Here is an 11,797-nt window from a genome sequence, read left to right as displayed (position 1 = left end):
TTAAATTCTGTGTGCATTGAGGGATAGAGTTACCCAGGTTTAAATATCAGCTCCACCCCTATGTTAATGATATATCCTTGGACAAGTTGACTAATTTTGCTAGGTCCCAAATTATACACCTTAAATGGCGATATGATACTATCTTCTTCAAAGAATTGGGAGGCTTACATATGATATAGATAAATATATAATAAATTATATATATATATAGTGCGTAGTGTAGGCCAGACTTGTAGTAAATACTCAGAGATTAATAATAATAATATAATTATTTGAAATTGTCAACTACATTTCAGCTGCTCTGCTTTCATTTGACATTAAATGATCAACACTTTGCCTTCAAAAATCAAGGATGCGCTGAACCTTACCTTCTGCCATTATCACTAGAAATATAATGACGGGTCTACGGCCATACCATCCTAAACACAGCCCTTCTCATCTATCTGGGTAGCTAAGCAGGGCAGGGCCTCATTAGTATTTGGATGGGAGAAATAGAATGATGTTTTTATGCCTAATATTTCCACTGGGTTCTGTGGCATTCCACGCCTCCTGCTTTGCTTCTTTAAAGGTAGACTGATGGCTGGTTGGCTTCAGTTCCTCTCTGAGTTTAAGCCTCCTTTGTAAGCCTCGGGGATGTTCTTGGTTGTTTTATGCTCCCCTGTCCTATCACCTTCCTCTGGGATTAGCCGCTCTCCCTTGCTTGCCATGTTGAACCCTCAGAATAGCCTTCCATGGGGTGTTGTTACTCTGCCTCATGGATGAGGGGATCTGAGAAAGGGAAGTACAGACTTCCCCAGACCTTCCTCCCAGCGCTGCAGTGTGTGTGGGCTCCATACCTGACCCTTTGGAATACACTTCAGATGGCGTTCACGGTTCGGTTTGGTAGTCACTATTGACCCTCTGTTTCTGCTTGGTTATATCTAGACTGAAAATGCCCTTGAAAAGGAATGGGGAGGGGAGAGGCAGGTGTGTCTGTGGAAGAAATAGGCTATTAGGAATTCTCAGATGCTCCTTTCTACACCTTCTAGTTAGGGTAAGCTTCCTCCCGAGGAATAGCTGTAGAGCCTGAGATTCTGTGCTGCCCCTTGAGTCCCTGGTGTGAAGGACAGATGGACTATCATATGAAAAAAAAGAAGAAAAACTAGAAGGTACAGACTTAACCTTAAAGAACTTCCTGCCAAGTGGGGAGAAAAAAGAAATTGTTGCACATAAAATTACTGATGAACATTTGGAGAATAATATCAGCCAGCAAAGGCATGTCCTGTGCCAGATGAGCGCTTGCAGCTTGTCACCATGTGTCACTTGCCTGGATATTTCAGTGTGAGCATGTGGTCCAGGGGGCGGGGCTTCCCCCTTCAGTCCAAGGGAGGTTTTCCTAAGGAAAGATGAAGTAGAGAGGTAAAGAAGGAAAGCTGATACAGTTACATTCTTGTTTTGTTTTTTTTTGTTGTTGTTGTTTGTTTGTTTGTTTGGCAGTACTGGGGATGAAACCCAGGGATATTCTACCTCTGAGCTACACCCCCAGCCCTATTTTTTATTTATTTTGAAACGGAGTCTCACTGAGTTGCAAAGGGCCTCACTAGGTAGGTGAGGCTGGCCGAGAACCACCATCCTCCTGTCTCAGCCTCCCAAATACTGGGATTACAAATTACAAGTGTGCACTACCGGGCTCCTTGTCACAGATACATTCTTATAACTTATATATTATTAATTTGTTGCATGTTAACACTTACATTCTTATAACTGCATCAAAAGAAACAATAATTCTTTGAAACATAGCAATTAAATTGTAACACTGTCCACGGTGACACACATCTGTAATCTCAATATTTGGGAGGCTGAGATGGGAGGATGGTAGGCTCAAGGCCAGTTTCAGCAACTTAACAAGATCCTCAACAAGTTAGATTCTCTTTCAAAATGAAAAATAATATCTGAGGTGAAGCTCAGCGTTAGATTGCTCCTGGGTTCAATCCCCAGTACACAGTACACACGCGCGCACACACACACACACACACACACACACACACACACACACACTCCTGCTGTTCAGTGACACAGGCCTGTAATCCCAGTACTTGGGAGGCAGAGATAGGAGAATCCCAGGTTTGAGGCCAGCTTTAATAGTTTAGCGAGACCTTATTTCTATAAAAAAAAAAAAAAAATCTGGGCATGGTGGTATACTTTAGTAATCCCAGTACTTGCGAGGCGAAGACAGGAGGATTGCAGGTTCATGGCCAGTCTCAGCTACATAGTGAGGCCCTCCACAACTTAGTGAGACCCTGTTTCAAAAAAAAAAAAAAATAGGGCCAGAGGTATAGCTCAGAGGCAGAATGTCTCTGGGTTCAATCCCCAGTATCCTAATTAAGTAAATAAATAAAAAATAATAATAAAATGGGGTTAGGGATGTAGCTTAGAGGTAGAATGCCTGTGGATTCAATCGAAAGAAAGAAAGAAAAGAAAGCCTGCTATAATGTGAAAGAAATCTGATTTATTGACAATCCAATGACTTCCCCAGAGTGAGGCATAATACCTTCTCCAATTGAAAGCAGCAGATCAGACTAGGATGTTTCAGTACACTCTTAGTTTTATTGCCTTCATTGGCTTAGATGAATAAATTACTGCCCCCTTAAAAATAATTTTAAAAGAGGAAGTGTTAGGATTCTCTCACTTTTGAGTTTTTAGGTGGATATGCAAAATCAAGCAAAGATAGAAGAATCTGGCTTTCCTGAAGTTGGTCAGATTACATCCCAGGGGGACCATAAAACTCAAGAGTAAGCCTGGGTGCCATGGTAACACCCAAAATCCCAGAGCACCTTGGGGATTCTAAGCAGATCTTGGTTGACAATTAGTGGGCGGACTCTAGGTGAATCTCATTAGCCGAGCCTTGGTCTAGATTCCTACCTCTTGTGGCTTTGCATAACACCCTGGTGTTGCTTTTCTGCTGCTTTCATGTTTATATAGCACTCTCAACTTATTTTGAAAACATTTACATAGTGATTAGTTAACCTAACAGACCAATCCTGGGAAGGCAGCCAGAGCCAGCATCACCTTAATAACGGAGAACTGCTTATAGGAGAAGAGGCCTGCTTAAGACCAGGGGCCTGGACCCAAATCGGGCCGTGCTCTGCCATTTATTTATTTATTTATTTAGTGTGTGGGAGGTACTGGGTATTAAACCCAGGGGCATTCTGCTTTTGAGCTATGTGTACCTCAGTCCTTTTTATTTTGTATTTTAAAACAGGGTCTTGCTAAGTTACTGAGACTGACCTCGAACCTGTGATCTCCTGGTCACAGTCTCCCAAGTACTGGGATTACAGCTGTGTGCCACTACACCCAGCGGCCATGTTGCTTTTATAAGTGGCCCTCGTAGAACTTGAGATGCATGGCAGAGCTGTTTAGACTCATCTTCTGAGTCTACTTAGTTTTGCTAAGGTCTTGGCTCTACTTTGGTTTGTCATGTTTTGAACAGTTGTCTATGAAAAGAAAGCAAATGCAGCTTACAGCAGCACTGATTTGTTATAGAAAGCTCTTTTATCTGTAGCCCTGGCTGTGTTCAGCATCTTAGCTTACAAGATCCCCATGTTGTAATGATTTGCCTTGGGGAACATTACCTCTAATGTACAGTTTTCTGGCCCAGGGTTTGTTTTTGTTAAAGGTGCTCTTGGTGGTGATGGTGGTGCTGGGGATCGAACCCAAGGCCTTGCACAGGCTAAACATACTCCATCACTGTGCTACACCCCAACTCCTAGTTGAGAGTCCTGCCTTTTGCAGGCAGGGAGTTGGCTGAGAGCCTTACTGCCGGCGGCTGAGGTCACTGTCTCAAGGGTATGTATTGTGTTTGGCATCCATTGCATCATGATGAAGTTTCCTCCAGATGTGCAGGCTTCAGGCTTGCATCGGAAGACTCAGCACGTTAAAAATCAATTCTTGAGCCAGAAAAAAGAAAAACATTTTATTTTTGAAAGCACAAAGTACCTGGAATTTTATGATGTGTGTGTGTGTGTGTGTGTGTGTGTGAGAGCAAAAAATGACTCAGAGCTCTTGATGACTCTAGATTTTTACTGACTGTAGGGAACGTGACAAATGGAAAGACTTGGGTGGGGGGCGGTCAGCGAGATGGAAGACAGGTGTGCTTGGCATAATGGGGCTGCTGCTCCCAAGAGTAGCAGTTCCTGGAGACTCTGCAGTGCACATAAGCCAGTCCACACCTCTCTCAGGCCTTTCTGTTGGAAAAGGCGGAATGGTGTTTTTCTACTTTCTAGGCAACTTAACATTACCTAAAGCTCCGGGGGACTCCCGTGAGCCTCAGGGAATACTCTTCCTGTCACACCTCAGTTAATTGCACCAGCAAAGTTAATTGTGTTGCTTTTTTAATAACTCCAGTAAAAGGCATCTGGTCTCATGTAAACAGAGAGGTGGTTTTGTAGCAGACCTGTTCAGACAGTGCCTCTCCTGCAGCCCTCCAGTTTAACTATTATGGGGGCACCTAGGCTGAATGAAGTGGAACTAATCAACTTGGCCACACCTCCGACCACAGCATCCAGCAGGTTGTCTGGAGCTGTGGCTGTGCACTGAGGCCCCGGCTGTGCAGTCGTTTGGTGCTGAGAGTTCATTTGACTGGGGAGACTCTGCTGCCTTCAGCTCCTGACCAGAAAAACTGATAGGGAGAGAATGGCTCTCAGGCTTGAGTCTGACCGACTGCCCATCCACCCAAGAAGCAGGCAGCAGAGGAGGGTGTCTCTCTGCCTAGGTGACCCCTCATTCTGGTCACATCACCCCCCAGTGAGATCAAATGCTGTGGATGTGTCCCTGGTGTGAGTGTGAATAGGAGCACCCCTGGCCAGGACTGGTCTTGCTGTGAGATGTGCCAGCAACACACACACACACACACACACACACACACACACACACCATTCCTGAGCTGCAGACGGGCCTGGGAAGGTGAGCACACCAAGGGGTGACCTGCCCCAACCTGTCCTTGTCTCTGTCCTGCACAGGTGAGCGCTGTGGGCTATGGGATGGATGAGGTGGAGCAGGACCAGCATGAGGCCCGACTCAAGGAGCTGTTTGACAGTTTTGACACGACAGGCACTGGGTCCCTGGGCCAGGAGGAGCTCACTGACCTTTGCCACATGCTGAGCCTGGAGGAGGTGACCCCGGTGCTGCAACAGACGCTGCTTCAGGACAACCTCTTGGGCAGGGTAAGGTCTGGGGAAGAACATGGTCTGTGGAAAGTGGGTGTGGTTCCTGTCAGGGTGCTGGGGGTGATGCAAGCCACACATGTTGCAACCTGTTCCTAGCAACCTGTCCCTGTTAACCTAGCTTAAAAAAAAAGAAGAATGAAAATGGGCGTGGCATAGCAGTGCAGTTGCTTAGGTGACAAGGGGCTGCCCTAGTTTGTGCTTTGGAATTAGGTAGGGCACTGAGCATCATGAAGAGAAAGAAAGGATCCCAGTGTGGTGGTGCGCACCTGTAATCCCAATACTTGGGAGGCGAAGACCAGAGGAATACAAGTTTGAGGCCAGTCTCAGCCATTTAGTGAGGCCTTCAACAACTTAGTAAGATCCTGTTTCAAAAAAAACAAATTTAAATTGAGCTGGTGTTGTAGTTTGGAGGCAAAATGCCCCTGTGTTCAATCCCCAGAACACAAAAAAGAGAGAAGGGAAGGATGTTTCCCAACTTTGTTGTTGCCTTTTGCGAATGCTTTTATGATTCCACATTCACCACTGCGAGAGAAAGGAGAAGATGAGATTTCCTTGGGAAAGAAGAACGCCATAAGTGAACTGCCCTTTACAGGAAGGGCAGATTTCTGTTATGACTTTTATTCCTGATAAAGCTGTTTCTCACGTGGGTTGTTTCTGGGTAAAGTATTAATTAAACCTTCTACCCAGGAAGTAAGGCAGGGAAGAGAGTAAATGCAGTGCCGCTTCATTTAAAACCCAGCACGGCTCGCCTCCAGCAGGCCGTGCCAGTGTTCCCTTCTGAATTTGACAACAGCCATGTTTTCCTCCGGAGATGAAGTCACAGGCATGAGGGGTTCCCCCTCCCTCCGTCTCTCTCTTTTGCTGATAGTGGGGAGAGAAGGCATTTGATCGGTCATGACCCAAGATATCACCTTCAGTTTTCATGATTATAATTCATGGCATTACTTCTTTTGCGTTGGGTAGGGTCTTTTGCTGTCGCTGCTTGTAATGGATAAGAGAATACAAGAGGCAGTGGTTTCTGAGCTCCCTTGCTGCCGTTGCTGGCTCTTGGTAGAGACCAGTGGTTTTTGTCACGTGTAAGTTGAGGAAGCAGTCGTGAAGCTTAGCTTCATTCTAGCGACTGAACTTCCTTTTCTTTGTTTCATTTTCAGTGTCCCTTAGCTAACAAGGTGGGTAAGTGACCTGAGAAATGGTACAGTGTGGTGGCTGTTCAGTCTGTAACCTGAAAGAGACAGGAGTAGCACTCATCCTGAACTGAATGTACAAAAGATGATATTTCCAAGGACCTGACACCATGAACATGGTGTCCAACAGGACTCACATTTAAAGAGCAATGTCAGTTCTTTGCAAAAAACCGGGGTCACTCTTAATCATTTGGGGGGGGGGGAATTGGCTGCTTGTGAATATGTGTAAGCCCTAGAAAATGTTTTAAATCATGCTCTGAAAGCAGTAAAAAACGGGAGCTCTGAAGACTGAGCCATTTGCTCCTCCTTATGTGGTACACTCAATTGCTTTTGAGTTCTGCCTCAATTTTAGACACGGTGGGGAACAAGAGAGTGGCATTTCCCAGTGTGGTCCTTGAAGGTCTCAGGGCTTTGGTATCTAAGCAGTCGTATCAAAGGGCAGATGTGTTTTAATGCTCATGAAAGCCCAAGAAGACATAATACGCCTGATGATTTCCTTGAGAGATTTTCTCAGAGTCAGTACACATGTGGAGCCCTCTGCAGCAAACAGATTGCACCTTGGCAGTGCATTAACAGTTTGCTTTCCAGATGTTGAGCATCTTTGCCCTCCTGTGGTAGACAAAAACCAGGGAACAGCTATCGATTGACTTGTTAACAACCTGACACCACCAGCCTGCTTTTTACGGTCTGATATTTGCCTGAATAATGAATACCTAAGTGGGCTATAGTGTGATATTTACTTAGTGAGCCGGTGATAAAAGTTAAATAGATGTATGCATATTGGTTTCATGTGGGAGGCCCCTGGTGATTGTCTTGAGAGCAGGGTTGGCAGGAATTAATGTACTACTATTAAATTTGCATTTTTTATGAAACCAAATTATTCTCCTCAGATGATCACGCAAACTTGGCCATATGCCGTTAAGATGCTTTATATTGTCTATAATTTTATTGTAATTTAAAAAATTCCTTAGAATTCACAGGGGCAACCCAAATGTTGTCACCTTCATAGTATATTGAGTAGGGAGTTTATAAGTTGGTTTTTAATTTTAATATTTTTTAAATGATACAAAATAATTTTATGTACTTATGGGGTAGAGTGTGACATTTTAATACATGTATACAGTGTGTGATGATTAGATCAGGGTTATTGGCATATCTTTCAACTCAGACATATATCACTTCCTGTGTTGGGAACACTCAGAATCCCATTAGCTATTTTGAAACATTCGGGTAATGGTTGCCAACCACAGTTATCCTGCAAGTTGTTTTTAATGCCAGTCAACTTTCTTCCCTTTGGGAAGTATTTATAGAAAACCTTATAAAGGTTAGCAGCTTGGTTTAATAAGAAAGGAGAAAAGGCAGCGTCTGTTCATTTATTCGACAAATATGGATTGTGTGTGTCTCACGTAGCCGTCATTTCTCTGATCTCAGTATGAGTGCAATTTACTTATATGTCCTAGAAACTAGAGTTTTCTACGCAATTGGCTTTTGGATGCACTGGGACCCATCAGCTTTCTTTGCTCATGGCTTTCATTTTATCTTTCAAATCTTAATAAGTAGAATTTTTTAATACAACAAAAGTTTTTTTTTTTAAAGTTTTGTCTATTGGAGTTTGGCTGAATTCTTGAAGAAGAGATAAGATAAAAACATTCTCGCCACCAACAATATGAATATTATCTATTTCTGTAACTTATAGTTCATCCTCAGTAGCATCATTTAAGCCTAATGTCTCTTTCAACAGTTGTTAAGGAGAGCAACTCAAACCCACCTGCCGTTTCATATATTTACTATAGGCTATTTTCTCCCAAATTATGTTGCATTTCATCTGTCTTGTTTTTTGAGTCCATAGTCCCCTGAGCATGGTGGTTACTGTATAAGTTTTGAAATGCCTGAAGCTTGTAGATCCTTGATTTGAAGGAAAGGGGACATTACTGATATGTGTTTCCCATTAGATTATCGAAGGATCTCCATCCACATCTTCATACCAGATACCAGGGGCTCCTCAAGACACTGAAGCATTTAGTCTAGTGGGTAATGTACTTGGCCCATGGATAGTACAGGGAGCAAGTACTACAACACTTAGAAAAGGGAACCATGTTAGCTCTCTCAGTGGACCAAGTTTTTATCCAAGCACTTGTTACCAAACTGTTACCGGTACTTCTTGTATCTTTTACATGAAGAGTTCCTTCAAGTCCCTCTTTTTTCATAAATCAGGATACAAAGGAGATATCTTGCCTGGATTTTGTTGCAGCTTTTCATTGTATTTAGTGTCTTTTGAAATGCATTTTTCTTTCCTCATGCAACATTCCAACTTTGAGACAAAACAGCCCCCTGAGGTTCTGAAGGGTTCCATTGAGCCACCTGGTAGCAGAACTCACTACTGGCTTCCAGAGTCCCATAGTATGTGGACTTGGGCCATCAAACACACTTTGAATTTTTTGTATTAAAATTTGTTATTGTACAAATATATAATTTAGCTCAGCTTTCCATCTTTTATTTCAAAGTTCTTGGGGTCCTTTTTACAAATGTCATGATTAATTTCAAATGGTAGATTTACTTCTTTGTTTCCATTTCATTAAAAGCCTTTTAAGGCTTCTTTCTCTTATACATATTTAATCATTTGAAGAGTAAATCAGAAATAGAGAAGTGCTTTCTGGCAGTGATTATTTGGACTTGTTCTCTGTGAGCAAAATTACACTTGATCATCAAATACTGCCTATTTATAACTCCCCTGTGATCAAGCTACTATGTCATTGATCTGGAGCCTTTCAAACCTACCATCGGGAATGGAGGAAACATTTTTTATTACACTTCTCAGATGTCTGACTCTTTGCTGATCTTACTGTTTAACCACCATGGCTTTTTGATTCCTGCGTTGGTCTTATGGCTCTAGGTAAATCATTCTCTTTATAAGAGCCTCATTTGGGATTGATCTGAATTCATATGGGTCTGTGGTTCTGCATTTATAGAAAAGACCTGATGAGGCTGGGATTACAGGTGTGTGTCACCATGCCTGATTGCTTTAGTTTTTTGTTTTTTTTTTTTAAAACTACCATTTACAATGGTCTTGGCCTCTCTATACTGTCTGCAATAAATGACTCCTGAGCTACAATATCCCAAAGGCCTTATTTAGAACAAAACATTTCTTGTGTCTTTCATTATAAAGCTACATCTCTTTGTTAGCCTATGTCATTTTTCCTTGCATAATGCTTATATATAAACATTTTCTTGATAGCCGGGCGTGGTAGCGCACGCTTGTAATCCCAGCATTTGGGAGGCTGAGACTGGAGGATCGAGGTTCGCGGACAGCCTCAGCTACTTAGTGAGGCCCTCTGCAACTCCGTGAGACCTGGTTTCAAAATAAAGAATAAAAAACAGGGCAGGGGGTGTAGCTCGGAGGTCGAATGCCCCTGGGTTCCATCCCCAGATCCAAAATAAATAAATAAATAGATTTTCTTGTACACTGATCTTCTGATGAGTCTGTATTTCTATACCCATTTCAGCTATCACTTATTCTGCAAACTTTCTCATCAGTTTCCCTTTGTATTAACAGATAAAAACCTACTAAGTTGAATGACAGTTGCATACTTCCGTTGCTTAATAAGCTTACCTCGTTAAACACTGGCTTGAGTTCTTTCACCTTGGGTCTGTTTGAAGTACTGCTTGTACACACGTGGAAACTGTGTGCATTTGATCTTTATGATTGTACTAGGTGATTTTATGCAACATTAAGTTCCCTATTCTATTTCTTATTGCAGGCTTTTTTTTTGTGTGTGTGTGGTTTGAAATAGCATTTGCTTCTTATGCAGTGCTAAAACTCTTTATCAGAAAGGCAAATTGTATTTCTAAAAAAGCATTCATATGAAATGTGGAGAGGAAAAGCGATGAGGTAGATTCTATTAGCGATGGTGACACAAGACAAAAAATCTCATACTTGACTAGTCTTCCTGTTAATTTAGTTTAAATGTCATGTGTGTTTTTAGTCAGTCATGTAATTTTCTTATTGCTGCAAACTGCCCTTTGAGGCATACAAGATACCGAGATGCTATTAAAATGAATGGCAGCAATTATTATTCAAATGAGGAGGTGCCAACCAGGGCATGCCCAACCTAGAAGCTTGTTACCTTGTGAGATTTAATTGCCTTATATATTTGTGAAGATTTCTATATTTTAACATAAAACAACAGTAAAGCTCCCTTGGAGGAGAAAAATGACACTTAAAAATCCCAGTAACTGAACATAGACCAGTCTTGCGTGATTCTTCACAAAAGAGGGCATTTATCAGCATTTTGATTGTGGGATGTGCCTTAAGGGGCTTTTCTGCCACATCAGTATTCATGAGCATTGATGGAAAATAGCAGTCACCTGCTTCCACTAGAGAACTCTCTCCTTGAATCAAAGATGTGGCATTTACTGCTATTTAAATCCAGGGTCCAGTGTCTACATGCCTTTGCAAAAAGGAAATAAAGATCAGTGTAAGACTTAAAGCTGCTTGGGTTGTTTTGATCAGCTGCTGTACGGTGGCTGGATTTGGGGACATTTTTGTTGAGGAAGGAGGGGTTCAACTGGGTAGACATTATTAAATGATGAAGAGCCCAAGTTAATAAACACAGTCTTTCATTTAAAATGAGGCTGATTTTCTACATTATAAGTCCATTTTGGAAGTATTTGACTCTCTCTGTAAATATCTTAGAGAAGTCAAAACTGTAGCAGAACTGACCCTATTTCCCTCTCTGCCGGCCGCGTAGAAAACGCTGACTTACCAGAGGCAGCTGCTGGCTTGTTCTTGTCTCTTTCAAGGCACCCACTAGATTCTATCTTGCAATAACTTACGTGCTTTCCTTTCTTTTTCTGCATGCTGCTCTCCTTTCTAGAATCTAGATTGTGGCTGATAACCCCCTGGTGGGCAGAGTTTGTGTATCTTCTTGATCTCCTGTCCCCTGCTGCCGCCTTACACCTGGCATGTGCCTTACATCTGGTGGTTGGATCTGAAGCACAGGGTTTGGTTTGCTGCCACAGGGGGGTTTCCCTGAGAGGTCAGAGCAGGAGTGAAGTGGGTCCAGGTCAGGCAGGATTGCTTGGGCCTTAAAGAGACCTCTCAGAAAACCTAGTTCTCCAAGGAACCCCGTCACATGGGGCTTTGGGCAAGGCACCCTTGGAGCCACCCTCTCTCTCCTGAATGTTAAGGTGGGATCTCTGCCTTGACTATCTCACATGGATGTCATGAAATTCATAAGACAAAGTAGGAAAGAATGGGATTTTATATATATATATATATATATATATATATATATATTTTTTTTTTTTTTTTTTTTTTTTTTTTTTTTGCGGTGCCAGGGATGGATCCCAGGGGCATTCTACCTCCAAGCTACACCCCAGCCCTATTTTTTAGTCTGTTTTCTTTTTGGA

General features: G+C 42.5%; 1 protein-coding gene across 5 annotated transcripts in view; it reads left to right on the top strand.

Annotated features, from left to right (window-relative positions):
* Positions 1 to 5,018: 5,018 nt before the first annotated feature.
* NIN (ninein) overlaps positions 5,019 to 11,797 on the top strand; it is a gene marked incomplete at both ends in the record, with an annotated part of 106,246 nt that continues 99,467 nt past the window's right edge. For all 5 annotated transcript variants that reach the window (XM_080708090.1, XM_080708089.1, XM_080708093.1 and 2 more), the window contains one exon: positions 5,019 to 5,201. In XM_080708090.1, coding sequence (XP_080564216.1) covers positions 5,019 to 5,201 — 183 coding nt within the window. The remainder of the gene's footprint in view (positions 5,202 to 11,797) is intronic.

Source organism: Muscardinus avellanarius (genome assembly GCF_963383645.1).
Source record: "Muscardinus avellanarius genome assembly, chromosome: 12".
In the NCBI taxonomy this organism is placed as follows: Eukaryota; Metazoa; Chordata; class Mammalia; order Rodentia; family Gliridae; genus Muscardinus; species Muscardinus avellanarius.
The sequence above is the reverse complement of the archived record's forward strand: the minus strand, read 5'-3'. Positions and strand labels throughout refer to the sequence as shown.